The sequence below is a fragment of the Chlamydotis macqueenii genome, chromosome 1 (assembly GCF_036417535.1).
Source record: "Chlamydotis macqueenii isolate bChlMac1 chromosome 1, bChlMac1.mat, whole genome shotgun sequence".
NCBI lineage: Eukaryota > Metazoa > Chordata > Aves > Otidiformes > Otididae > Chlamydotis > Chlamydotis macqueenii.
Genome location: NC_141556.1, coordinates 116436790 through 116460931, shown reverse-complemented (window position 1 = coordinate 116460931; position 24142 = coordinate 116436790). Strand labels below are relative to the sequence as shown.

Sequence of the window (24142 nt, the reverse complement as noted above, 5' to 3'; positions counted from 1 at the left end):
TGGATTTGCTGTTCTACTACAGTCTTCTACTACTGGGATGCAAAAGGGCAGAAACTGGCAGTTTAACACTTGCAATCACAGATCTGGAACCAGAGCTCAAATTTATTCTTAAATAGATTCTCCAGATTATGTTGATTCAAACTCAATGCTAAGTAATATTTTCTTAAATAAAAAAAAATTAAAAAAAAAAAAATTATAGATTTCAGAGTGTTCCCAAAACTGACATTCTAAATCAATCATTCTAGTTCAATATATTTTTCTGTAACCAAGTTTGAAAATAATTAACTGAACATTCAGAGGAAAAGGTTAAAAAGCCTAGGATTACCTTCAGTTGATTATTGAAAATATCAATTTCCTGAAGTTTAGATCTAGTTTCTTTTTCTACTTCATCCAGCTGGTCTCGAAGCTGTTGGCGTGCTAGTTCCTTGGCTTCTAAGGCTCTTTTGATAGTAAGGAGAGAATCTCCTGTTTTGAAACATAGTCTCAAATAAATATTTTCTTACACAGAGAATGTTAGGTCACAGAAAGTAACATTTTTCAACATGGCTCTTGCAACACAAAAAAGAAATTACAGCATACACTGTGCAATGCAGCATAATGCCCTACACAAACTTAGACATGTACAAAAATACACTTACTGTGCAAACTGTTCTGTTGAACTTGCTTTAATTGGTCATTAAGTAATTGCTTTTCAGGAATCAACCTTCCAAGCATCTGCTGAGATTCCTGAATAGAGGATAACAAGGAGAAAAAAAAAAAAAAAAAAAAAAAAAAAAGAAGAGAAAGAGACAAAAGATGAGTGATGGATGACCCTAGCCATAAGACTTCTCATTTTAATTTATTCTGAAATGACTCTTTGGTTTTTCTCTCACTAAATTATTTATTATTATCCAAGCACTATCTCTGTGGTACTATCACTCAGACTCAGACAAGAGGTAATGGTTTTAAAATAGAGGGGGGTAGATTTAGATTAGAAATTAGGAAAAAATTTTTTACGATGCGAGTTATAGAACACTGGAACAGGTTGCCCAGAAAGGTGGTGGAGGCCCCATCTCTGGAAACGTTCAAGGCCAGGCTGGATGAGGCTCTGAGCAGCCTGACCTAGTCAGGGATGTCCCTGCTCCTTGCAGGGGGGTTGGACAAGATGACCACTGAAGGTCCCTTCCAACCCTAACCATTCTATGATTCTATGATATTTCTCTATCAATACCGAAAAGTGAGCTTATCAAATTTAAGCATATTACTTGACAATTAATTCTGATTGAATAGGTAACTTGGCCTGGAATTACTTGAAATTCAGGGATAAAAGACAAGGATAGACTTCAGGAGATGTTAAAACAAGCACTTACTAACAGTTTAATTCTCATTTTAAGAAATTCATATTAACTGTGATCAGGAACAGAAAGACAAATATTTACAGTTTATGTAAAGAAGAGATAATAAAGGCTTTCACTTTAAAGGAATAAATTATGGACAAAAGCTATGCAACACAAAATCTGTTAGACGAGAATACTTGAGCATTCTCTTGATTTAGCACTCTTGAAAGTGAGTTATGATCTCTTTCCATTTCAACACACAGTTGTAGGATTGTGCACCGATATATTACAGGCGACTCTGCAGATGAGAAATTCCTCCTTCAGTGGATCATATATATATCTTATATAATCCTTACTCTTTTTGGAGTATGAAGTGCTACTTCATACACTTTTTAGAAGCCTTGACTTCCAACTTCAAGTTGTCAAAACGAATTACAGAAGCATGATGTGAACCAGCTTATTTTATAAAAGGCATCCGAGTGTCAACATTCCATCTTTCAGACAAACTAAGTAATTTACTTCAGAAGTTTCTCTTGAATTGCAGGCTTTTCAGGAATCAACCATCTGACAATTTCAATTTGTCATGAAGGACTGCAAATGACATAATATGGTCCTAAGAACAAATGTAATCTCACTGCTTAATACCAGAGTTAGTCCCATTAAAAGTTTTCAGTAGTTTTTACAAGAACATAAAGGTTGACCGTACTGACATGGCTTTGTAGTTGTCCCACTTAACTCATGGCAGTCTTTGATTGGGCCTCCGCAGTGTACAGCTCAGGTCTTATGATTATGCAATGATCACAGACTATAATCTCTGTTCCAGAAAACATACTTAGACAGCAGAGCAGAATCAAGTGCTTTATGTATTCACACAGTATCAGAATTCAGATAAACTGGCAGAAGCCCTGCAGACAGTATAAACATGGTTCACAAGTATACAGTTAAGGTGTTTGGAAGGGAGTATCTTTCCAAATACCTGAGGAAATACCACTCTGCCAGATACAGACTCATAACTAGCACAGATTTTCATCACCCAGGACTATTACACAATTTCTTCTACACGGTTAATCAAACTCCATCTTGAAACTAATTAATAGGTTGAATAATAATTACTCCTTTGAATTAACTCATCTTTCTGTAGTGTGTGTCAGATGTATTAAACTATTTCCAGGTGAAGATATAATATCCTACTAAGATAATTGAAAATATTGACTTTTTAATCTATTGTAGAGTTCAGAGGATCAAAATCTCTTTTTTAAAAATGTCACTTACTGCTTTAGACTTTCCTCTACAAATTAGACAGTAAAATTTAAAGGATATTTAAGAAACTCATCTTTTTTTTCCAGGAAAAAGCTATCAACTCTTATGTTCTCCTCAGATAAAATCTGGCCTTTCTACTAACTACTGACACTTCTTTCTAGGATCACAAGTGTGATAAATCCCTCAAGTGACACTAACTGAAATATTAGTGGTAGAGATCAATGTTCACCTGAGAGAGGATAATACCACAAAGTCACAGCTATTGCTGTCAATGTAAAAAAAACCAAACATCTCAAAAACAAAAATCCAACAAAAAGACAAGCATGATTTTCATTATAGAAGTGGTCTTACAGTCATTGTGACCCAAGGAATTTAGAAAGTGAATAGGCATTAAACTAAGCTGCTCGATACATACCATCCAGTACCAATTACAATAACCAGAGACGGTAAAAAAAATCACTACTAATATTGTAATGATTCCAACACAAGTGTAAAATGTAGACAACTGTGCAAAATTCATTGTACTTTGACAGACATCTCAATAAAATTTCAGAGTGGTGTCAAAATACTGAAGACAAAAAAAAAAAAGTAGTCTGCTTTGTAACCATTGCGATTGAGTAATAAGAGTAATAAGAAGCACAAACTAAATGTTAGGACGGTGAAGAATCCCTCTGCCCTCCCTAACTTTTCCTTTCATAGTGATATAGTTAAAAACAATGTATAAAAGCTGTAGGTAAAGAAATCACATCTATGATCAGCCAAGAACATAATTAAAAAATTTAAAGAACTGTTAATGAGTCTAAAGAGAACACTGTCCCTTGTTCATCTAGCACTTTTTAATAAGCTACTTCACCACATCTACTTGTAGATAGATTAACTTTTTCATTAGTTGTTTTCCAATAATGCTGGTTTCCCATTTTTTTCCTTCCTTCTCCAACTTCCATTTATTCTACTCATCCGTGGAAGCTCATTCCAAGTTCTTGATAATAATGACATTTTCTCATGGTTTTAAACAATGTCTGTTATAATGGGCCCCTATCCCAATTGTAGCATATTGGTCTTTACTATAACATAAATGACTTGCAGATTTTTACTGTAACATACCATTTTTTTCCTTCCTAATTTGTTATGTTAAGACAAAAACAAAGAGATACTTTATATTCTCTGACTCCAGAGGCTGAGTAAAACTTACCAAGTTAACAGAAATGACATATGGAAGTAGGATATTAATTCCATTCAATTTGTTTATATAGCATTTATCTATCAATGGCTATGTAGCAGCTTAGCTTCTTCTGAGGTGAGTTACAGAACCTTAGATCATTTCTGTGGAAAGCTTTTGGAAGAGAAGTGTGAGAGGGAAATTCAAGTGGTTGTTGCTTTCATATGGAAACTGGCTGTGCACATAAGATCAGTAGTCTTTAACTTATTAGGGCAAATGGAGACTTTCCCATGTATTTCATCAAGCATAGTCAGATTTTTGTCTCTTTGAGCCAGTACTGTTAAGTAACAATTTCCTACACTTGATTCAATGCTGTTTGACTTCATTTTCAGTTGCAATACAGGATTATTTCATTGAAGAGAGAAGAACTTTTTCAATCCTAACTACGGCAGTTGTTTATGTCATAAAGCTTCCCTTAGTAGCATTTCTTGTTTGCTACTGCTTGCATCAAGTGGATGCAAACACTGTGCAAGAATATGATCCCTAAATTATACTCTTTATAACAAGCTACTCCCAAGAGAAAGATGTCTTGTGAGAGGTGTAATGGTGTACACAAAACTTCAATAGAAATGTAAGATCTTTTAAGAAAGAAGAGAAAAAGTCAAAGAAATACTCATATATAAAACAAAAACCCCGAACTTTCAAGTTCTGGTTTTGTTCAAATGAATATACTACATTAATTATGCTTAGAAAGTTGAAATGGAACACTAGGATTAGGTTTTAAGAGAGGTTTTACACCTAAGCCATCACAACATAAGTGTGACATCCTCTTTGTAGTGGTAGAAAAGCACTGAGGGCCCCATTACTGGCAAAGAACTAATTTCAAGCAATATAAAATATTTAATAAAGAGAAAAATCCCTAAATCAAATACAACTCATCTAGAAACCTTTACAAATTGCAAAGAATATTCTTTCACTCAAAGCAGACATCGACTCCATCTGATCTTTAATTTGACAGAGAATTTTAGATAGAGACTTTTAGATAGAGACATAGAAAAGACAAATGCTAGGATCAGACCAAGAACTAACTAACTAACTGGTTTAACTGTAACTTCGATGTTGAAAGTTCATTATTTTACAATTCAAAAAAAAAAAAAAAAGCATCATCAAGAAGCCACTTCACTGAAGTCAATTCTTTCTTTCAGCACACAAACAGCAATCACGGCCAACAGAAATACATGCCGTAAAATTTCATTTTCCTCATCCCCCAAAACTCTAAAATCTTCAGCCAAACAATTTATTTACTGCTCGCCACAACAGGATTCCATCAGGATGAAATGATAATCACAGACACACCTTCAAGTGTAGGAAGCAAATCCAAGACACATCTGAAGAGCATTCACTTAAAAGAATGACAAGTTGTCTACAGTAAATCCTCATGTACAAGGAACAACACATCATATATTGTGGCAAGTTTGCTTAGGATATTATTGATGCAGTTGAGGAGATCAAAATGCATAGCTAAGAACAAAATTAGAGAATGTTTTCTCACCTGTAGCTGCTGTTGCAAATGGGTAATTTCTGCAATTCTTAGTTCTCTAGATTTATTTGTACTTTCAATTTCTTGTCTTTGGGTAGACAGGCGACATCTGATATCCTGAAGCTTTCCCTCCAATTGATTTTTTTTATCATTCTTCAGAAAAAAAAAAGAAAAATACTTTTTTTTTTTTTACTAGAATGCTTTGTCATGCAAGTTGGGATCTAAAAAGTACTTTTATTCCATATTTTAAGTTGAAATTACAGAAAACAAACATGGTTATATCACAGTCCGTACTACACTTGTGTGTTTTATCTGCAATACAATGACTTACTAGAGCTTCCAGCTCAAATTCTAAGGTCTTCTTCTTTGCTTTTAGAACAACTATGTCCTCTTGTTCTTTGTTTCTTTGATTTAGTAGCTCTTGCCGACGATTACGCTCCCACTCAAGTTGCCGTTGCCTCTCAAGTTCCCGTTTTGCAGCCTGTAGGATTTTTTTTTTTTAAATACATTTAAAAAAAGATGAAACATCTATTTTGATGAACAGTTCTAACTGCTGATATTCATATTCTAATGCGCAATTAAAACATTCATACAAATACACTGCTAAACTGTGGACTAAATATGTGCCTCTAAGCACACAAATCGCACAATTGTTTAAATGCTCACTTGAGAGCACTGGTGAAATGGGGCTTCAGTGTATAGCAGACAGGTGACTAAACAGTGTATCACTCCATTTCAATCAGTTCCTTAAGATACAATTTTCTGGTTTAATAAGTTGTTTCACATTCAAGAACTCTCCAGGATAGCAGCAACTCTCTCTCCGACCTCCAACATTAAACGTTCTGCAGCTTTGCAAAGAACAGTCAAATGCTACTGCACTGAATGCATCATTAATTGGCAATGTGAGAAAATAATAGTTTAAAGTTAACCAGCTTGTGTTTCCTTTAACAAATTAACTCATCACAGAAAAATCATTAATGCCACCAATGTCCCTAAGTTTTTCTTCATTCATTCTAGTATCTCTTTATACCAAAGAAAATAATAATAATAATTATTTTTAAAGAAGTCAGAGGTTAGGAGTAGATTGTCCTAGATCTAAAAGTCTCGTCCATTCATTTCACATGAAAAAATAAAGAGATAACTGACTCTCTCCTTACCTTCAAAAACCCAGAAATTTAAGTTCAATCTTTAAATGTTTGCTTACTTAAAATGACAGCAAAATATTTAGTGTACACATTACATCTTTTTCTAATCATACACAGCTGCCAGTGACATAACCACCTTCCTTTAATCCAATTCATTACCTCTCTTCTTTCTATTTCTTTCCTCCTTTCCTCCTCTCTCTGCCGTTCCAATTCCCGTTGTTTTTCCAACTGTTTTTCTAGCTCCAGTTGTCTTTTACGTTCTTGCTCCTGCCGCTCACGTTCTTTCCTTTCCTGCTCTGCCCGTTCCAGCTGTGCTAGACGCTCTTGTTCCTTGCGTTGCTGTTCCAGAAGAGCCTGCCTCCGTTTTTCAAGTTCTAGATTGCCACGTTCAAAGTTCTCACGTTTTTTATCTTCAAATGTAACTTCAATGTGTTGAAACACAAGGCAAAGGACAATTAAACTTTGTTATTGACTTTAAAAAAAATTAAAATCCATGTATGCTGAATCAAAGTGAAACAACCTTCCAACAGCTCTCGACTACTGATAACATAGCTCTACAGGTAATTCTAGGTTTTATCATTAGCATTTATATTTTAGATCCACTTAAACTCACATCCTTAGGAAACCAAGGTGTGAACTTCAGTTCCCATTCCTCAGGCTTCTAGGTTTCTCCACAAAGCCCAGCAAGTGGGTATAATTTAGACCATCCATTCACCATCTAATCCTTTGTGTGGACATAGGATCTGGAGTTCCTCTATGTATTTGATAAGAGAAGCAGCAAAAGAACCAACATCTCAATTACTACAAGTAAGGCAAAGAATTCAGCTGGTGATATTATCAAAAAGCCATTATGCAAATCACCAGAATGTATTTAAAAATGATATTCTTATAAGATTACTCATTACTGTCAGGAAAATAAATGGCTTGCTTAAGCTCTTGAGCAGTCAAACTCAGGAATACTGGATTTCTGCAAATTCACATCCTCATTACTCACTGTACTAAAAGAATGACCTCAGTTCCAGCACAGATTCCCTGACATTATTTCACAATGCAAATCAAGTCAAGAGATAGCACATATTTACTTCATAGTGTGCATGCACCAACTGTTTGACATGTTGGCCTGACATCTGCTGAACCAGTTGAATTTATGTCTTTTTCTAAGTTTGGCCCCCTTTCCTGTTGCCAATCACCAATTTTCATAAAACTTTGGAAAAAATTAACCACTTTGATGTCTGACTCTGTCAAGTTTGTTTAAATTAGTCACTGGGTTCAAAGAATATTAAGATACAGTCTGATAGACAATGCAATTTAGGAAACCAAGCAAAAAGGAAAAGAAAAGAAGATTTATAGCAAGAAAGTCAGTTAAAAGGAGTAGGTAGAAGAGCAAAAAGCTTGCAAGTACCATGAACATTAAGATACTATGTTGAAGGCTCAGAAAACACATGCTACTAAGAAGAAACATCAGGTTCTAAGATGGCTGCCCAAAAAGCTAATATACTTTTACTTTACTTAGTAAAATCAAGGTAGCTACCAGAGATGATAAAACAAAAGCATATCCAGAGTATGAAAACAGAAGATAATAACTTCTAGCAAATTAAATAAGTAGCTATTGGCTTGTGTTACTATGCTTAAGGGAAAGCTTCTAAAAGGTTATAAAAGCCAACAATAAAAACTCTTTCAGATGCCTCAGAAGAAAAATAAAAACCACCTAGCCAGAGTTAGTAAAGCCAATAAAGAAGCAAGACAACATTCACTATTATACATAATCTTTATAATGGAAAATCAAAATATCAAATACAGTAAAAGACTTACTCTAGTTCCCCTTGAACTGAAAACAGAAATGGGACAAAATGCTTTAGGACAAAAATGAAATAAAGAAGAAAAAAAAAAAAAAAAAAAAAAGAGTAACAGGTTGCGAAACCCAGATAATGTTAATCCAAATACAAAATTTACGAACTACTCGCTGTGCTGTGCTACCCATCCTTTAATCAACATCAGTGCTGTAAGATTAGAAGATGACAAGTGCAACATCAGTCTTTAAGAAAAGATAGTATAACTATCCTGAAGCTACAGACAAATCAGCCTACAGCCACACTGGGCAATGTAGCAGAGGCTAAAATAGACAGAGTTAGTCAGTACACATGGCTAAACATGATACCATGGATAAACCAATGCAGGAAAGATCTGCCTCAAGTCTAACAGACTCAATTGTATCAATAAGTAATTTGAACAAGAAGATCAGGTCAATGGAAGAATGCTTGCATGATTTTGAAGTCTAATAAAGAAACTAAACCAAGACAGTGGTTGACCTTCTTGACACTACAAACTGCATACCAAAATCCTCTGATTCCAGAGACACAAGACTTAGACCTCACAGATCCAATACAGTACAGTCATATCTCACGTGTGACCAAACATTTCATTGTGAGACCTCAGTTAGGTCTGCTTCAGCAGTGCCTGCTATCTCCCTTCATCTTCCTATAGCCACAAATTACCTATCAGACTGCTGACAGCACTTAGTTATAAAGCAAAGACAAGAGTTGTATCTGAATTGCTCACATACAGACCCCCTGAACTAACCTGGTATGGAAAGAGAAAAAGTCCTTGGGAACTAACAAACAGTTAAAAAATTAGAATTAAGCAGTGAAATAAATTACCAACTTTCACAATGACAGAAAAATTCTCAGTAGCCTCCTTCAAAGATCTTTAGAAGCAATTTTGCTGTTCAGTGTGCAAAAATGATCTGGAAGAGACTGAAAAGTAACAAGACAGCTTCTGGAGACGATGCCAGAAAGTCACACTATAAAAATAAAAACCTGACTCCAAAGAGCTTTAAAGGAATCTCACAAAACTGAGTGATCTGGCAATGAAGAAGCAGAGGAAATTCAAATGTTAATGAATACAGAGCAGTGCACATGGGAAATAAAAATAATTCTAAACACACGTTGTCATGAACTCTAAAATGATTAACAGATTCCTTGAAAGATGCTAGCATTACTGTGGAAAGTCTTCTAAAACATTGACTTGGACCTAAGCTGTGATCAAAGAGGCAACAGAGCGTTAAGGAATCAATTAAAAAAAAAAAAAGAAGAAAAACAATTTAAAACAAAAGAGAAAAGCATTATTATGGCACCCTATAAATCTGTCATGTTGCTATATCTTCAACTGTGTGACATTCTGGTCATCCTAGAATAAAATAGAGCAAATGCAGAGAAAGTATGAAGAAGAGTGAGGGGACGATCAGAAGTGGTAAGATGTTTCCTAACATTTAGCCATTTAGCATCTAGGAGGCTTTCTACATTTTTTTCCCCTTTCTTTTTTTTCTTTTACTTTCTCAAAAATAGAGCTGCTAAAGCTTGTACAAAGAAGCCCGTGGTACACAGACTACAATAAACAGACCTCTCTATGTATACTGTGATCTTTTGAAAAGTACATAAGCCAAACTACACTACATTTAAGTCAGAATATGGAAGCACTAAAAAAGTTTTCATTGCAGTCCTACAATAGGGCTGCAAAGTGCTGCCTTTGTTGAGAGTACGTAAGATAAGCAGCCTGAAAGTTGTTCATGTCTTCACTCTCACGAACACAAAGGATCATGCAACAGACAGGAATTAACTGAACCAAGTAACGTCTTGGTTATGCCGCTGACATGTCACAAACTGATCTGGAAATAAAACATTTCTTAGTAAGTCTTTATAACTTCACAGCATATAACCTGACGATAACACCTCTCTGACAACAGCACATAATACATGTCTGGTTTTGCTTGCTCACCTGGTAATTTCTTTTCCAGTTGCTGCTGATCTTCTTCTAATGCTGGTTCTTCTGGTAACCTTTGGTCTACAGACACGGAACTGCCAGCAGATATGCCACTGCCAGAGCGTACTCTTCTGTCAATAAAATTATAATTCCAGGTTGCTTAAAAGAACCTGTCTGCCAAATTTATTTATGATTTAATGATGAAATCATTAATTAAACGCAAAGACACAATGTTTAATGATATTTTATGTTCCCTCAGCATTGCCCAGAGGATTTTATTCAGCTGCTGCCAGTAAGATAACAGTATCCTCCAGACTCCCAACAGTACACACTGGTGAACTGAGAAACCTAGTTCAAAGTTCACAGCACCATGCAATTTAGAGATGTGTGCAACCCTGTCCCCAAGATCTTACTTGGTACCAGTCTGAAGTTGGGGAAATACTGACTTAAACTATAGCAAAAGTTGAAAAGACGGAGGAAGAGCTCACTATAGTCAACATAAAAACAAGACCCCACACAGAATAAACAAAAAAATTGTAATCTACAGGAAGATACTTAAAGAATATGAAGCTATGACTCTATGCAAATATTTATTTCCATTGCTGTTACTTATTTCCACCCAATCCTCCGCAGAAAACAAGTGAAACAGAGAAACAAAAGTAATGACTCAACACTACTATTCACAGATACAACTGTATCAAAAGACTTCTGAATTTGCTACAGTGTAACTTCATGGCATGCTTTGAATTCCCATACTTCCCATTTGCTCTACAGAAGTATAAGCTTGTATTAAAACACTTTAAATTCATATGGCCAGACTGAGTAAGTTTTGCAAGGTAGGCTAGCATAGAAGATAGACCAAAACTGTTCACATAAGGAATTCTTGCTACTTCCAGCATCCAGTACTTGTAATAAACCCCAAAAAGCTAGACAACCATTTCCCAGTGAGAAGGCACTCTGTGCCACAGATGCAGTACAAAAAGGAAGGGCATTACTTTTCAATCTCTTGTGCTTTACGCTCATAGGACAGCTTTCCTAAAAGAAATAAAAATTTAGGAGTGAGATTCCAGAATTATAATCAGTTACCTAAATGAAGGTGGAATATACTCTGGAGGCAGTACAGGTGGCAGCGGCTGACCAGACATAGCTACATCAATTAAGTGCATAGCCAGAATAAACTCTTCGGCTGTAAGTTTTCCATCTTGATCGATATCTGAAAGATTCCTTTTTAAAGGAAAGGTACAAAGTAAGAACATTCTTAGAGATTAAAAATCACTGTTAAAAAGCATAGTTTTAATGTATTCAGTTCCAAATTAATTCAATTTTTCACTATTTTTTCACACTACTTTGTTTCTTTAAAACAAATAAAAAGCAAAACCCAACTGCTTCACTATTTCCCACATTTCTCACGCCTGTCTGCCTAGAAACCATCCTTACAGCCATGGCTTCTGCTTCACTTTCTCTTTGAGTGCTGCCTGTACCATATGCTATTATATAAGTAATGTTAATCAATGGAGTTTTCTTGAACACCTTGTGAACATCGACTACATAGTATCATTTAGAAAAGAATAACCTCAGATGTTTGGTAGAACTTTTTGGCTTGGTCTCCTCCTTCCCTGGAGGCTCCTATCTCACATTCCAGAGCACACATTAACATTAAAATCAAAGGCATTAACATTCTAGCCCTGACAAGCTCAAAAATATTTTAGCATTATGCACATATTAAAAATTATGGAGTAACCTCTGGATGGCCTAAAAGCAGCACTCCAATAGATGTACAAAATGGTTTTACTCATATTAAGATGGCAATGGATAAAATTTAACAGTCTAAACATTAGCTTTGTCTCTTTAGCATACTGCATTCTAATAATCCAGTAAAATCTCCCATGATACTGTGAAAATCAAAGGTAAGCAACTGATACATTCTTTTGATGTCTCAAGGTACAGTACTTTGCCTATAGGATTTAAGTTTGGAATACAATTATAGCCTCATTTGATCCATGCTTTTGTTACTGAACTCCTCAGGCTGAGGCACAAGAACAAGCCAGTAGAACAAAAATCTAGCATGCAAGGATGTAATTGATCAGCTATCCTAACAGTCTTGGTCCACATCTTTGTTATGGAAATACCAAAACAGCTGCTACAGAACAGCTGACACACTGCACATCTGTACTTCACTTTGCGTGTCTATGACTCAGTGAATCCACTCCCAGTACAGACCGACAAATCTTGCCCCAGAGAACAGCAAGAGCAGTTCCAGTGTCGGAGAGTAAGTATTAGGAAAGCGAGCAATACTTCTGACAACAAAAGCTGTAAAATCCATTCCTTATCTCAATAGACTTGGCAGTTTTGAATGTCAAATATTAAGAGTTATGTTTAGAATGCAGAGTACACTGACGTCATTCCCCTGCCCACACAATCTACTTAAGCGCTGGCCACAAGCAGAGTATTTTTTGGCTAATCATCTCTTGGCTGATTGGGTTGATTTTTTTTTTTTCCTTATAGTAGCTTTGTTAGGAAACAGAGAAGGTGAGTGTGCTCTTTAAGATTTAACAGAAACATCAGTGCTTAGCAAAGAAAGCAAGCAAAATTGAACCACCACGTTAGAGTGACAACACAGTTGAGATCCTCATGCAGAAGTCAGGTGGGTTAGGGAGCTGACAATGGTTTTCAAGCAAAGACTTATGAAGTATAGAAGTTAATCAGAAATAACTTGCAGAAGGCAACTGGAGATTAAAAGTATACAGAAGCAGCATGAAGGCCATTTGAGAAGTCACCAAAGATGATAATAAATCAACAATAACCAAGCACTACCGAAGTCATAAAGCTGAAACGTTACACAGTACATAGCAAAGTATGACCTTCCAAAGTATATGGGAGGAGACAGGCTAACCCATGTGACAGTAAGAACACAATAAACTTAAGCAATCAGGAAGTTGAAAGGAAAAAGAGAAGCCAAGACAAATCCTTTTAAAATACATTACTTTAAGTTTAGTTCTGGATTAAGCTTCCTTTTGTACTACCTGTGCAAATGTGTAGGTTTCACTGGTCCTTTATCACATATAGCCAGGGATGTGGAAGACATAGGAGATCTGCCTAAACACCCATAATTGAAACCCAACTTACAAAACATCTAAGTTCATAGCATAAAAGATGCTCTTTTTCACTTTTGTGAGGGAATATTAATATAAGCATAGGAGTGCAGGTTTTGTTTTATAAAGTTAAACATTAAAAAGAGCAATGTATAATGATTCATGAGTGGAGGGAGATTGAAAAGTGAGAAAAACCCAGTATATAGTATAGAAGTTTAAATACGGTTTCCAGTTTGGTAGGAATTAATAGATTTATTTTTTACCATATTGTAGCCAGCTGAGCCTGGGGTAAACTTGACTGCATAAGAATGGTTCTTGCTTGTGGACCTAACAAAGTGAAACAAAGATTAACAAACAATTAAGCAACTTTCTCCTTGTCTTGCATTACCAAGTATAGCTATTACACAAGTAGAGCTTAGTTAGGAACAGGTAACATTGAAGAGATGTTATCAGCATGAACAGGCTATACATAGGACTATCCCTAGACACTCCCCATGAAAGAAAATATATTTTAAAAAATGTATAAATCTTCTGTTCTCCATAACAATCACTCAGATTTTTTTTTTAAGCTATGAAAGGCAAAGATATGCTCCCAGAACTAGTAAAACAAAGCCAGTGTACCATTCTACTTTCTTACTAAAATTGGATAAGCACCCTCATCAGCAGATGAGCTGAATACTGTGAATAACTGCAAAAGTTTTCACATAACCTACTGAATCCTTTCCAAGAATAATTTCCCAGTGTCAACTTACTTTGCAGAAAATAAAGGAAAGAAAGTGATAACATGATCCCAGATATGATGAATATTTGCTCCTAAACAAGATTATTAAACAGCTGGGAGATTGGAAAAGAAAAATATTGACAGTGACAGAGAGAGATGAGAGTCTCTTACTATCTGAACAGCGTTCTAAATGCTATTATAATGGGCCTTTTACAGTTCGAAAAAAGGAGACAACAAAAACGGCTTCAATACCTGTTAAGTGTCCACTCATTGTTTTATCATGGCTATTGAACAGCTGTCTGTACTTCAGTCTTGATGACTGAGGTACAGCCCACTCTGCCACAGGAGGCACACTAAAATTAGAAAAAGGATAAGGGGAGGGGGTGGGAAAACATAATTTTAAAGTTAATCACATGAAGCTAACAGGAACAACAGGGTGAATTACTGCAGAGTTCAAGTCTTATGCCTGAAATGGTTCTTTCCACAAATACTCCCTTCTATTCCTGAAACCACAACAGGTTTGACTTCTTGTTTGAAAACATGTATCATAATTCAGTGTCTTAGATGATGTTTTTTGAGGAAAGCTGAATGACAGGCCTAAGAGTTTTGATTTTTTTTTCTTTACAAGCAGAAAATTAAGTATCCTAAACAGTTTTGAGGATCTAAAAGCTTTTACCTAAATATGCAATAGGAAATGCTTTACCACAGTCAGCAGAAGTGATATCTCACTTTATCCTGTCTTTACCTGGTTGTCTTAGCCAAATAATTCATAAGCTGATTAAGGAAAATAAATGTAAAATATGCAGAAAACATAGAAAAAGTGAGGAAAAGCTACACTTGAAAGTAAAGTTTCTTATAATGGAAATCAACTGACAAACGTAATATTCCCAGTTCCAATTCATCTGATAGGTTGAGTGCTGTTATTTGTAGCTATACTTTCCCATACTTGAAGGCTGACAAGTCTTCATACTGAAAAACAACGACCACAGTTTTTCTTTCTTTAGGCATATTCAAATTTTGTCCTTTCTCGTTAAAGTTGGGTGGGGTTGCAGGGGGAGGGTGGAGAGCAGCCAGATTAAATAAGCATTTTTAACAGCATACCAAATTGCAGTACAAAAAAATTAACCAAAATCACCAAATCCCTTCTCCCTGGTCCACTGAGCAGACAGCACGATAAGATATTTCAAAGCTGAGCTGTGAAGGATTATATTAATACTCTACTAATTGACCTCATATCCTATTCCCACATGGTAAGACCCAAACCAGCTATTTCTATTTTCTATTTCCAAACTATTGTGCTTTAATAATACTCTTTCATGGGAGCAAAGCAAAACTAAGTTGCATCTTAAATAATGAAAATAAGAACTGAAACTTAAAAAAAAAAACAAACCCCAAAACAAAACCAAAAACTAAGTTTTATCCATGTGAATTCCTGCCTCAGCAGTTTTGCTATATTTGGAGTTTCCACATATTAAGCCTATGTACCTTGATCTGTGAAGTAAGGTTACTGTACACTAAGCAATGAAACTCTCCTTCATGAATACTCAAATAGGAGTTTTGGAAGAAAAAATGCTGGAGGACAAAACAGTTTACTCCTGTATGCCGAATATCATGTATACCAAGAGTTCGCTACCAGTGACTCAGCAGACAGTGATAAAAGCACCACAAGTGGAATTCTGAATTTCACCCTTCTCAAAATTCTAAATAATTCTCAGCTAGGTAAAAAAACAACCAACCAGAAACCCCCCAAAAAAACCCAAAAAACCAAAACAAAACAACCCCCCCCACCACCTTTCAAATTTACATTTCAATTTAATAGACTTAGCTCTTCTTCCTCCCTTTCCACAAACTCTGCAAATCAATTACACTGCTATCCCTTTTCTCCAAAACAGAACTTGTAGACACAGGACAGTTCATCACTTGGCATTAGCAGCACCCATTGCAGGAATGCCCCCTTCAGTGCTGGCAGACATTTCAGAGTTACTGAAGTAACTGCGATCGAGCTAAGGCAGCTCCAAACCCAGCCCAAACAGATTCAGAGAGCCATGCAATTTCACCTCAGAAAAGAGGGCGTCTCACCTGAGCTTCAGGCCTCTGTTTGCAATAAAACTGACCCGCAAGATTCAGAGACAGTTAACTCCAAAACTAAGACAGGCCTCTTACAGAATATCTAGAAGCCATCTCAACTGAAGCGAATTATTTCATTATAAATACTAAGTGTTGTTTTAGACAAAGCAGATAATTTCTTGCACCTCTGGAATGAGAGCATCACTGCTATGTTCCTGACAGTACTACGTTTCATAGACAAAAAGAATTGTTTTGAAAGATTTTTAATCCTATTTGCCAGTAATCACTGGTGTTGCTTATCTAATATCAGGGCACAAGAAAAAACTGCAGAAGACAAATGAAAATAAGAATAGACAACTAAATAATGTCCCAATCCATTTTCTTCTTGCAAAAAATATCTGTAATATAGACCTGTGAGAAAGTTTTGATTTATAAAGACTTTGGGAAATTATTATCTTCCCTCCTCTAAGTAAGTTTTATTTTGTTAGATAGATTTCTTCACACCACAGTAAAATACATTTTGCCTAATCATACATTTTCCTAGGCCTTGAAATAATCTAAAAGCCTTTTAGGTCACTTTTCATGCAGAATTTGAAGAATATATAAGAAACAGTTACGTGGAGTGCATTTAAAATATGGAAACTGTTAAACATTTTGCTTTTAAAAATAAGCCTAGATTTGCTAATTTTAAGGAATATTACTTACTATGTTTTCACAGTGATAGGAGGAGTGCCTGTGCAGTGTGTGCCTGTACACAACACAGATTATGTTTACAGAAGCAAACACTTTTCTAAAAATTAAGTTTTCAAGTGTTTGAAAATAGCGTCAACACACGGTGTAATAGTTAATTATTATATTTCAATGATTCACTACTCCTGGAGTGTTCCTTCTAAAACCACAGCATCCTACGAAATCCTGAAGTAGTATCTCAGCAGGAACTGATTTTTTCAAGTAAATATTATTTCAGAAAACAACTTTGCAAAAGAGAAATAGTTTTTCTAACTCATTCCATACCAACTTACCTAGCCACATCAAACGATTGTGCCTTTTGAAGTTTTGCGCTTAGCTGTGATCCTGGGCCAGATCGACTAAAGGAAGAACTCTTTGGCAATGTGGCTATAAATAACAGAATACATGTATTTATTAGTATTATTTTTACAACCGTAGAATTCCAATGACATTCATTTACTTCCTAATATCAAATACAAGCATTATGGTTCTTTTGATGGTATCCCTTTTAAAAATGTTAATGTAACAGTGTCTAATAAAACAGGTGAAAACACACAGGCAATTCTATAATGTCTTCTTACTTTTGCAGTTTTATGCAAACACTGTTGATATAAAATTATATTGTGATTAATATTAGAAATCATACGTATTCCAGGATTTTAAGGTAATCCCAACAAACAGTAGCACTTCAATTTCTATAAACAGATAGGAGAGGAGCAATTTCTAGGCAACAGTTTACTGGCAAGCTAGATGTATCACACTGCTGTTATAACAGGGTTAATATTTTGCTCAACAGGACTGACCGTTACAACACAGTACGTCCATGTTTCTTCTTTGAACTTGTATAAAAGTTTGCTAACCAATTACATTGGGCTAAACCAAAATACAGTCCTTAGCCAAAACCATTCTTTAAAGTAAGTTAGAATGACTAATTCACTGTCTACTCTTCTCCAGATCCAAAGCAAAATAATTTGTTAATAGCAAGAGAGTCAGAGTTTCAGTACGTAGCATACCAGGATGAGCAAAAGCAGGCAGAGGCTGTATAACAGCAGGAGCTCCATTAGCCAGGGGAGGTACTGCTGCTGCAGGAACAGAAGATACTAATGGCGGAGACATTCCCACTACCGGAATAGACGCCATTGGCACTGGGGCAACAGTTGTAAGAGATGGCATGCTGGCAATGCCCCCAATACCTATGTGCAACAAAAGGAGATATTTTTTCTAATTTAGAGACTCCTAATATGATAGAACAATTTAACTGCAGCCTGCAACCCAGCAGTAAATGCAGAATTAAAGAGTAAATTGAAACGGAAACTTCCACACACCCCTTGAAAGAACTCTTACAGTCCGCTGCACCATTAGCATGGTAGGGGAACATAAAACAATGCAGAGGGAACAACATACCACTTTATAATGTATGCATATAAGATCACACTGGATGCAACACTGACCAAGAAAATCTATTAGCATTTGCTGAAGAAAAGAATTGTTTGCCTTGAACTAAATGAAGAGCAGCACTGTCAACTTCCAGTGAGTAATGAACCCAAAGCTTACATTTAGCCACAGCTGAAAAGAACAAGCTTCAGGATAACCGCTTGCAGCCTATTGTCAAGATGAACCAGTGCAAAGCTAATAGGGTAAAGCACAGTAATGAGGTATTTTAGGTGTAAGCACAGTTGCATGGATAACAGGGAGGTTAAGGAGGTCCAGTCATGCCAACGGGAAGAATGAGGCTGTGTGCAAACAGCTGAGATCAAGTCTACAGTGAATGAGAGAATAAAAATCACAGATTTTGCTGGGTTTTTGGGGGGGTTGACTTTATCATGCCTTTTCTCACTTAAACCAGTATTTGTTCTGTTAAATTTCACTGATTTCTTACAGTCAGAAATAAAACTGTTTGCAAAACTTGCGGAAGCAACAACTTATCAAACAACACGGTTGCCCTCAGTTTATCAAATGCACTATTCCCTTTTCTTAAGGATAGCAGTGATTCTCAGGCACCAATCAACTTGAGTCACAGCAATGACTAAACCAGAAAGGTAAAGAGCCTCTCACTACAGAATCCAGTAGAATATCAAGGTGTCAAACACAAGGTTCAGCTTCATTTAATTATTTTCCTCTCACTATCCCATTTTTCCTACTGTTTTTCTTCAAATTATGGCCACCTTGGCAGTACTAACCACAAGAACTGAATCAACAGCTGTTCTAGCTAGTATCAGTGCAGCACTGCTCATAAAATAAAAGGCAGAGGGGTGCATTACTACCATGATTTGTAAAAAGTCAAGAAAAACATAGCTAATCTTGCCAAAGCTGGAGATCTCTCAATGAAAAATACAGATAAATACCAACAGTTTAAAAAAAAAAAACCTCCATCACTGAAATGCACTAGCCCTGCTACCTTTTTGTCCCTGCAAATATTTTTGTTTGGAACATATGGGGAGCATTATAAGACCTGAAGCAAACAAGACCTCAACTCGTATTATTCAGTAAGGTTTGGTGCTAAAAGCTCATGGAGATTTTTTTTTTGAGCATATGCATGCCTGTAGAAGCATTTTGTTTTCTGAGTCACATACTTTTAGAAGTACTTTTAGGAAAAAGTTTATTTTAGAAACTGCAAAAAACCAATCAAATTCAACTTCAGTGGCTACAATACAAGCTAACAAGGAGGAAAACAAAGAGCTTACCAAATCCTGGTGCACTAGGTAGGGCAATAGGTGGCTGCTTCATGACAGGAGGCAGTGCAGACGGGAGTTGATAACCTTGTAGTTTTAATTTGATAAGTTTCATAGCTATTGAAAACTCCAACTGATCCATTCTCCCATCATTGTTCATGTCAGCTAGAGCCCTATAAAATACACAGTTTTCACAGTTAGATTCTTAAACTATGAACTTCAAGAATTGATGTAGGAGCATGCATACACAGGCATGTATGTTCACGATTAATTAATTTCCCCTCAAAATAATTATGCCAGGCTAAAAATGGTCATGAAACAAGATACTTTACACCAAGAGCTTCCTGATTGCTTTCTTGGAGTGATTAATAAATATTTTTAATGTCATTTTTCAACTCTCAGAGGAATTACAGTGAAGCATCTAGAAAAGAAGGATCAATGAATGTAGTTTTACCAAAAAAATTGCAAAATCACACAAATGAGACTACATGGTACTACAAACACCATCATAGAGCATCAAATTACTTAGTCTGCAAATCTGTGCTTTAGCTACACTTAAAATAAAATGTTCTTTAAATCTGTGCACTTCACTAAACACTACTACATCTGCAAGTGTACAAATGTGTTTTCAGTTAAACAATAGTACTCCAGACAAAACATTGAGCCTAGACCTTGAATAGGCTTTCATGTAAAGCAGTCTGACTTGAACAGTCGTCTTTTTGTTTCTTCATTTGATGGTGAAGAAAACCATGCTCAGCAGGGAATAGGGTTGGGAGGGGAGAAGCAGGAAGAATAATGTTAGTTCCTGCAATTGCAAATCAAAAACTAGAGTAAATGCATATTAATAATGTCATCAGCTGTAAGCCTAGTTTTAAACACTAGGCTTATTTCATTGCACTCATTTGAAGAGCTAGCTACACGTTTCAGATAATATATATTTTTCAGTTCGTGCCTACGTTTACGTGTCACAGACAGGACAACACAAAGGACCCAGGCAGTCTAGTTAAACTAGAGTTTTATTTCTGATCGAATCTCTTGTCACAAGGAAAGCTTTCATGCAAGTATGCGAAAAGTTATCAGAAAAGTACCATAATAAATTGACATTCAAGTATCAATTTTAAGTAACTAAGTAGACAGACAGTTACATGCAGTGGTAAAGCATTCACAAAATGAAAACCCTTCCATCCCAACCAAAAAAGTCCTATGAAAACCCAACAGAGGCAGATCCTAACAGGGACTGCCACAGGTCAACTTAAAGAGTTTCCCCTGGTTTAGATGACAAGTCACAACTCCCCAAAAATGGAGACACTCCAACCCTTCTCAATACTTAAAAGATAGCATTTTCAGCAGTGTAGCTGTCTTAATCCACCAATTTTGACATCACAAGGCTAAATAATACTACTGAAAATCTGGCAGCAGTATTTAAAGAAGAAAGAGAAAGTCTGGTGAGGGAACTGTAGATTCTGAGGCTTACAGTTAAAAAGAAAAGTATGCATTGCACCACTCCCTGAAAGATGTTGAATTACTACATGTATTTCATTGAAGAACAAATTTGGGCTGTTAGAACGTCTACCTATTGTTTCCTAAAGCTTCATATCACAGGGAAGTTTAATTTACACATAAAATCTGCCTGTTCTTCAAGTAACTTTAAACCTTTCTCTAATCCCACTACCAGCAAGTCTTTGGAAGCCTAAATTTAGTCAAAATTTATTCTGGGACCCACACAGCACAATGTGATTTGGATTCAAGTTTCAGTCTTGATCACTTAGTATGTGGTTCATTTGACATATAACCAGTTTAAAAGATCCTACTGTAGCAGTCACACTTCATATATGGTAGTCTAACCAGCAGAAGGAAGAGGGAAGGCCAGCATGGCAAACCCAGACCAAGAGAAGTACAAATTCGGAATGAGTATCTCCTCTTCCTTGCAGGATACCACTGCTCTAGAGTTTCAGCTTCTGATCACTCTTCCACAAAGAGCAAGCAACACACTGGTACCCCATGATGTATTGGTAGGCTAAGTTTAAGTGAAAGACAATGTTTTTGTCTTCACACAATTTGCAGAGATGAGCGGGAGAACCCTAGTGAAGGCAGAGTAGCCTCTCTCCTATGAGCGTTAAGCAACAGTAAGAACAGACCGCAATAGCTGTGAATGAAAAATGTGTATTTCAAAATTAGAGGTCTAATTACTTCCGGAAAACAGTAAAAAACACAAAGTAGGCTTCTCACAATTTGTTATTGAGGTTATCCATGTTCTGTTAATTTTGAAGTGCAATGGCTTCCGCTGGACATAAAAACGCTAAGAATTTATTAGCTTCCATCGCATCTTTCTGTCCAGACAAGTGCACGTACCACAAGCCACTATATGGAAACCTACAGACTGCATGTAAGCAGTATGCAGTGCTTTTCCTCCTATACAATGAAACAGGTGTATACCTCAAAATTATATGTTTGCATCTCTCTCGAATTTTCTCTACATCAGACACATTTATATCAACTTAAAATTCCTGTTAAAAGCCCAAATTAATTTTGAATGAATTCATAGTTTAACTATGACAATTAGGAATATGCACTCTGTCTGTTTTTCAACAACAGCATGAAGGTGTCCCACAACATGCCATACAATTTTTGCTACCCAAAATCATCACTCAGCCTTGCAAGGAACAGTATTACTCAGTATATTTTAATTTTCTTCTTTATGTATCTTTTAACTTTTTACAACAAAACCGGTTCATATAATGTCCTTTAGTCACAACCTATAAACAGCAATGTTAGATTTCTAAAAGCCTCACTCAGGAGAAATACATGCCGCAAGTCTCACAAACCTGAAACATTCAGAAGGCAAAAGGTATTTGGAGTGTTAGAATGTCAGAAAGTTAATGGCTACATGTATTTTCTGAAGTGCTCCCTTTTGTGGGTTTTCCACTAGAAAGTAAACCAACATACAGTGAATGAATACTGAGGGTAAAAAAGTCTCATTAGAGAATTACAGAGTATTAAGAACAATGGAAATTAGGAGCAGATAATTAGCTTCATTTAATTGATGTTTACAGGCAGACATTACACCTTTTTGAAGGTAACCAAAGAAAATTCAAAAATATTCAAGAGGGAAAGTGTGTGGGGTTTTTAATGAAAGTTTAGTTCAACACTTGCTTCGCCGTTCTTCTGTCAGATGTGCAGTGGAAACAGGCAGTAACAACCAGCCTTATACAGCTAGCAAGCTGAGGATGTGCATAGGAATAAAGCCAGAGAAATCGATCTGGATAAAGCTATTCAGTAGATTTTTGATTGCACTCCAAGCAGTCAGTGGTCCTCCCAAAGATGACTCCTTCCTCAACATATGGAGAAGTCAGTCAGCTCCATAGTGACCAACTGGCACCGACAGCTCAAATAAATAGTCTCAATGTTCCTTACATCTTTGCAGTTAAGCAAAGCAATTACACAAATTGTATTCATAATAGTCTTATTAGCTCAATCTGAGTGCCTTCTACACCTACAAATACTTTGATTTATAAAATGCAAACCTTACCATTACTAAAGCACAGACAGAGTCCCTCAACCCATCATATGCATGGCCATGAAAATGCAGTAACTAAATATCACACTGCAGGTGACCTTGACTCTTCAGGCACTACTTACAGAGTGTACTGCCAGAATACAGTAAGTCTTTGCATTCTACAGGGGAAAATATTAATTGTCCAGAAATAAGAAACTTTGATGTGCACCAGTCTCATTGCTTTAATTGAGCTCCTATTCACATAATCACCAGTAGCTTTTAATTTAATGTCCGACCTTCTGTTCAACTCATTTACTCTACATCAATGGCTTTGTTATTTAAATTAACAACACAAATTTCAGTGAGAAAAATTATGTACACACTACAGAATTTATACAATTTTTTACAGCAAGCTAACAAAAAAAAAAATCAGCTTTTGTCTGACAAAATCTTCAGTGCAAAGATAGGACAAGTTTCCATTTCTAATTAGTGAACCTAGTGTCATGTGTTATAGTGTGACTTCCGAATAAACATCGCCTTACATGCAGTGAGTGGCTGACAGTAAACACTATCTAATTTCACTGTTCTGCTTCTAATGAAATTTGGAAGAATGTAGTGTCCTTACATTTGTTTCATTTAAGGTCTGGCCGGAACCAGTGCAGAGCAGTAAATGGATTAAATACTGAGTAAATATTTATTATATTTCACAGAACAGGCTTGTGTTTATAACAGGGAGAGAATGCAGTGGGCTTCATCACAACTCTAGGTTTCAGGTGCTGACAAAATTCTTCCCCTACAGATCTTTTTCTCCTCCTTTCTCTCCTCTTTTCTGCAGAATGCAAAGACAACTTGAATATTTCTGGATTTACGATTTGCAGAAACTGAGCATGCACAGTTTTTTTACATCAAATATGCTTTTATGATTAGCCTACAAAACATCTATTTCCATTAAAATAGCACAGAGTGCTAAAACAAGTAAACCTCCTTGCAGTTCAAAAATCTAGATTTATCTAGCCTTGCATTCCCATATTAGAATACAATCCCATATTGCACTATAAAACTCAGCCTTAATGGCAGAAATTAGGTCTTTAGCATCAGTCACTTAATCAATGCATGTATAGCAGTAGTTACAACTCACAGAATTGGCACCCATAATCTTTCACTCCCACACTTGGACACAGATTTA

The 24142-nt window shown here is 36.0% G+C and overlaps 1 protein-coding gene across 3 annotated transcripts in view; it reads right to left on the bottom strand.

Moving 5' to 3' along the window:
* The window catches only part of ITSN1 (intersectin 1), a 138885-nt gene that overhangs the window by 68667 nt on the left and 46076 nt on the right, over window positions 1–24142 (bottom strand). For all 3 annotated transcript variants that reach the window (XM_086764962.1, XM_086764955.1, XM_086764972.1), the window contains 12 exons: window positions 19473–19633; window positions 17802–17981; window positions 17082–17175; window positions 14245–14345; window positions 13535–13598; window positions 11266–11403; window positions 10195–10310; window positions 6580–6842; window positions 5607–5756; window positions 5288–5428; window positions 639–726; window positions 326–465 (listed from right to left, as the gene is read on the bottom strand). In XM_086764962.1, the coding sequence (XP_086621088.1) occupies window positions 326–465; window positions 639–726; window positions 5288–5428; window positions 5607–5756; window positions 6580–6842; window positions 10195–10310; window positions 11266–11403; window positions 13535–13598; window positions 14245–14345; window positions 17082–17175; window positions 17802–17981; window positions 19473–19633 (1636 nt within the window). The remainder of the gene's footprint in view (window positions 1–325; window positions 466–638; window positions 727–5287; window positions 5429–5606; window positions 5757–6579; window positions 6843–10194; window positions 10311–11265; window positions 11404–13534; window positions 13599–14244; window positions 14346–17081; window positions 17176–17801; window positions 17982–19472; window positions 19634–24142) is intronic.